The sequence below is a fragment of the Oryctolagus cuniculus genome, chromosome 16 (assembly GCF_964237555.1).
Source record: "Oryctolagus cuniculus chromosome 16, mOryCun1.1, whole genome shotgun sequence".
NCBI lineage: Eukaryota > Metazoa > Chordata > Mammalia > Lagomorpha > Leporidae > Oryctolagus > Oryctolagus cuniculus.
The window spans coordinates 68720515-68725924 of NC_091447.1; the positions used below are offsets into that span (position 1 = coordinate 68720515).

The 5410-nt window shown below is 41.9% G+C and overlaps 1 protein-coding gene across 1 annotated transcript; it reads left to right on the forward strand.

Moving 5' to 3' along the window:
- Positions 1–2993: 2993 nt before the first annotated feature.
- On the forward strand, positions 2994–4798 carry LOC100347449 (olfactory receptor 7E178-like). Its single transcript, XM_002722907.4, has one exon. The coding sequence runs from the start codon at positions 3215–3217 to the stop codon at positions 4238–4240; it is 1026 nt and encodes a 341-aa protein (XP_002722953.4). The 5' UTR covers positions 2994–3214; the 3' UTR covers positions 4241–4798.
- The last annotated feature ends 612 nt before the right edge of the window (positions 4799–5410 follow it).

Sequence of the window (5410 nt, forward strand, 5' to 3'; positions counted from 1 at the left end):
GCCTATCTGCTCCACACCAAGTTGTTGGCATCTCTGAGAGTCAGCATTGTCATTTGAGTTGGGACCTCACCAACAGAGCTGACAAACTCTTGTCCTCCAATGAGAGGACTTCAGAATGTTCATGGAAAAATGCAAAGAAAAGTATGAATTACTGCTTTTGAAATCCACACATAGATTTTTTCATAATACATTATTTTCCATACATTATAATTTTTTACGGATGCTCTTTTTGTAAAATAAACATATTTTTATGTCTAAAAAGGCTTTGAAGCTTCAATACGGCTGTGAACATGTATTTTTGAGAAGAATGATTCACTCCTTTTCATTTCTGATTCCCCTGACCCTGTACCTTGCTTGGCAGAGTGGAGGCATCAGCAATGAAGATCTATGTTACACGTTCAATAGACCTTTCCATGGCTCACAATAACTGGCCATCATCAGTGTGGCTTTAACACACTCGTGCTTTCTTGAAGACCCCTTTTCAGGAAAGTCCCACAGAAGTAGAGACCATGGAATAACATGTGTGCATTTCTGTGAAGGACACATGGCTCCTGTAATGACACTTTATAGAATCTACAGAAAATCTTTGAATATTTAAAAATCAAGGCAGAGCTGTGTTTCACATCTAGCACAAATGCACAGAGAGATGGGGAGAGGCAATCCTTGTGCCAGAGTTGAGGAAGGATCTAGATTTGGATGTCCTTGCAGCCACCAGTATCCTTTGCCAGCATCATTCATCAACAATTTGTTATTTCTGCAATTACAGAGGCTATATTTTGAAAAATCACGATGAGCACATGTTTAAGCTCTCCATTCCCCTAGATGATACCCTGTCAAAGATATGGGTGTTATTCTTCCTATGTCCAGTGGACAATACCATCACGGGGAGGTGGAGAGATTTACACACGTGTTGGCATGTATTGTAGGTGAATGATGTTGATTTCCTTACTCCCTCCATACAGCAAGCAGAAATAATGTTATGTCAAGTAGAAATAATATTCCCACACATGAAATATCTTGTATTAGGAAAGGATTACTCCTAGATATTACAGAGAAACATTTGATGATACATCAAATATATAGTTGATATATATAGATAGATGGTATATCAAATATATAGTTAGTATATATAGTTGGTATATCAAAGATATATTTGATTGTTTTTACTGATAGCAAACAGGTGTTGGACAAAACCACATGTGCTTCAGATTTTGCTATTCAACCAGAAATCCTGACTTGTGTGATATGAAGAGAGGGACAAAGATTTCAAAAGCTTGTCATAACAATGCATGTAAAAATTAGATGATGTCCCCCTCCCAGGTAAAGATGTGAAGTAGATGAAATGTTTGAAGTGAATGTACTTCCCAGAGGGGCTGAAAACCCAGCTTCAGTGCACCCTAGTCTGTTTCAGGGGCAGTAGGCATGTATACTAGATACCTTCACACACTTTTCAGGTGAGTTTTAAAGAAATCTATTTAGAAATGCACAAACTAATACTAACATGAAGGAGCATGCATTGTGGTGCAGTTGGTTGAGCCTTGGCTTGGGAAACTCGCATCCCTTAGAGGAGTACCTGGATCAAGTCCCAGTTATTCTGCTTCTGACCAAGCTTTCTACTAATATGCATGACAGACTTGGACAATGGCCCAAGTGCTCAGGTTTGACATCACTTAGGAGATCTGGATGGAGTTCTGGGCTCCAGCCTCAGCCTGAGCTCTTTTGGACATTTGGGGAGTAAACCAGTGGAGAAAAGATACCTCTGTTTCAAATAGGATGAAAAATGACTAACGAAAGATAAAAAGATTGAAGAAAATTTCCTTGCAACAGTCTTCTAGAGCAAAGATCCTTTTCACAGACGAAGAATCTGCACAAGTATGCTTGCATTATTTTCTGGAATTCTCTGTTTTACATTTTTTCTCAGTTCAATCATAGCATCTCCTGCTACAATAATGAACAACAGTTGTCTTAGGACATATAAAGTTAGAGAATTGCAACCTATGGATAAGGAAGATTAATACAAAAATATTTTCTTTATGCATAGGAAGATTGGGACTCAAAGTTGACTTTGTGTGCTCCCTGATACCAAACACTTCAACTGCAAATGAGAGGGTTTATGATCATAAAAGTTGTAAAGCAGCATTACCAGGTTGCTATGAAAAAAATTTTAAAAATATTTGAATAAGATACACCTCTCAAACACAAGATAATTTACTGAGGTCTTGAGGCAAATACAAAATTTATCTGTTTAAGCTTTTAAAACTTCAACATTTCTTTTAAAAAATCCTTATTTCTGATACCTGACATGTGTAGAAAATACTAATGTTACATTTGTGTTCATTGATTTTTGTATGTTTATGTGCACTTAATTATACCACATTTATCAAAATTTGAACCCCACCAATGACCAGGATAGAAGTTATGGATCACATGGCAGACGGACAGGAGTGGGCACACAACATGGTTAAGATACCCCTCTCCTACTCAGGATTGTCTGAGTTGGATTCCTGGCTATCGTTCATTACTTGGCTTCCTCCCAGACTTGGGAGGCAGTGGTGATGACTCAACTACGTGAGAGACTGCTACCCATGTAGGAGACCTGGATCAAGTTCCAGCTTCCAGCTTCCAAAGTAGTCCATCCAAAGACACTGTAGGCATTTGGGAGTCAATCAATGGATGGGAGCTCTCTCTCTCTTCATCCATCTCTCCCTCCCTGCTTCCCTCTCGCTCTCTCTCTGTGTGTCTCCCTATGAAACAAAAAGGCAATTTAGAAGGGAAACCAGAAAACCTGAGAATGAGTAAACCTTTGAATGATAACTAACACACGACAGTATTTTCCTATCATGAACGATCAACATTAAGTTAGTGATGACATAATACAGTCTTGGCATTTAGATTGCACTTAAGTCAATGGAATTTCTACCATTGTTAAAATAAGGTATATTTAACTGCTTCTTAATTACCCTTATTTAGAGTATTATCTTTGAAGGCAAAAGGGCATTTTGTATTCTTTTTTATTAGAAGTCTAGGATGTTTCTCTAACTCCATCTGTCAAATAAAAAAATGTCTAGCTTGCATTTGACTGTGTTCATGGACTAGGTAGTTCGAATGTTCTGGGTTTCCTAACACTTTTCAGTTCCTCCAAAAGCCATTCTTTTTATTTTATTTATTCTATGGACTTTAGAGTTACCCTTATGTTATACCCATGACTAGCTGAATGAAAACTATATACAGAGTAACTGTATGCAAACACTATGTGCCCATGTCTCCTTTTTCCATCCCTATCTTCTTTTCCAGAAGGAGCACAGCCTCTGTTGAAACACAAAATCTGACGTGTGTCCTAGAATTCCATCTCGTGGGCTTCTCAGAGGATCCAACCCTGCAGTCCCTCCTGTTTGGGCTGTTCCTGTCCATGTACCTGGTCACGGTGCTCGGGAACCTGCTCATCATCCTGCTCATCATCTCTGACACCCACCTGCACACCCCCATGTACTTCTTCCTCTGCAACCTGTCCTTGGCTGATGTGGGTTTCACCTCCACCACGGTTCCCAAGATGATTGTGGACATCCACACTCACAGCACAGTCATCTCCTATATGGGCTGCCTGACACAGATGTCTCTCTCTATTATCTGTGGAAGCATGGATTATTTGCTTCTGACCGTGATGGCCTATGACCGGTTTGTCGCCATCTGTCACCCACTGCATTACCAGGTCATCATGAACCCCTGCCGTTGTGGCTTCTTGGTTACAGTGTCTTTTGTGGCCAGTCTTTTTGATTCCTTGCTGCACAACTTGATATTATTACCAGTTACCTGCTTCAAGGCAGTTGAAATTTCTAATTTCTTTTGTGACCCTTCTCAGCTTCTCAATCTTACATGTGATGACACCTTCAAACATGACATTGTCATATATCTTATTGGTATCACATTTGGGTTTTTCCCTATCTCAGGGATCCTCTTCTCTTACTATAAAATCGTGTCCTCCATTCTGAGAGTCCCATCCCCAGATGGGAAGTACAAAGCCTTCTCCACCTGTGGCTCCCACCTGTTGGTCGTTTGCTTATTTTATGGATCAGGTTTAGGCGTCTATCTCCGTGCATCCTTCTCCACCTCTTCCAGAAAGAGTGCTGTGGCCTCACTGATGTACACCATGGTCACCCCTATGTTGAACCCCTTCATCTACAGCCTGAGGAACAGGGACATCAAGAGAGCTCTGCAGAGAACTGTCAACAGAATAAGCTAATCTCACTGCCCTTGCCATCCTTGTGCTCTTAGAATTGAAATGGGCAGCTCCAAGAAGTACTGAATCAGTCATCAGGTCACAGCATGTGAAGGCATCTATCATCATCTCCATGTCTTTTGGGCTTCTCTTTCCACAACCATTCCTCTCAACATATGGGATGCTAGCGCTGTAGTCTGGGTCTTTAACCTGCTGTGTCACTCTGCAGGCCCCAGGTTGGAGCTCTTAAAATCACTACTCTACTTTCTACCTTTCTTTAATAAAACCTCACTCATGGTCACTAACCTTAACTACATCGGAAGTGTGGTGCATTTCTCTTCTCTCCCCACTCAGGCCTCAGTGTTTGAGAGACCCCCTTCAGTTCCCATTTCTGTTCACTCATTTTTCCCTCTTTGCCTTTGTCCTGCAGTAACTATTGGACCCATTGCCCATATCCCATTCTCTCCATTAAGATAACTGGATTTGTTTCTGTTTCTTGACTGATGAATACATCATGTCATGGGGCAAAAGGTAAAGGATGAGCTGTGATGGGAGTACTTAAAAATGTACACAAGGGGGCAGTGCAGTTGTGTAGGAGGTTAAGCCTCTGCCAGCAGTACTAGCACCCCATATGGGTGCTGGTTCAAGTCTTGGCTGCTCCACTTCTGATGCAGCTCCCTACTATGGGCTGGGAAAGCAGTAGAGGGTAGCCTAAATGCTCAGGCCCCTGCACCCATGTGGTAGACCCAGAAGAAGCACCTGGATCCTGGCTTTATTTAGCCCAGTTCCAGCTGTTGAAGCCATTTGGTGAGTGAATCCGTGGATGGAAGAACTCTGTTGCTCCTTCTAACTCTGCCTGTTGAATAAAATAAATCTTAAAACTTTTTTAATGTGCTCAAGAAAACAAGCCAGGGACCGCTCTGTGGCACAGCAGGTTAATGCCCTGGCTTGAGGTGCAGGCATCTCATATAGGCACCGGTTTGAGACCCAGCTGCTCCACTTTCAATCCAGCTCTCTGCTGTGGCCTGGGAAAGCAGTGGAAGATGGCCCAAGTCCTTGGGCCCCTGCACCCATGTGGGAGACCAGGAAGAAGCTCCTGGCTCCTGGCTAAGATAGGCACAGCTCAGGCTGTTGCAGCCATTTTGGGAGTGAATCATCAGAGAGCACAAGCGTTTACACTTTCAGGAGCTGTGA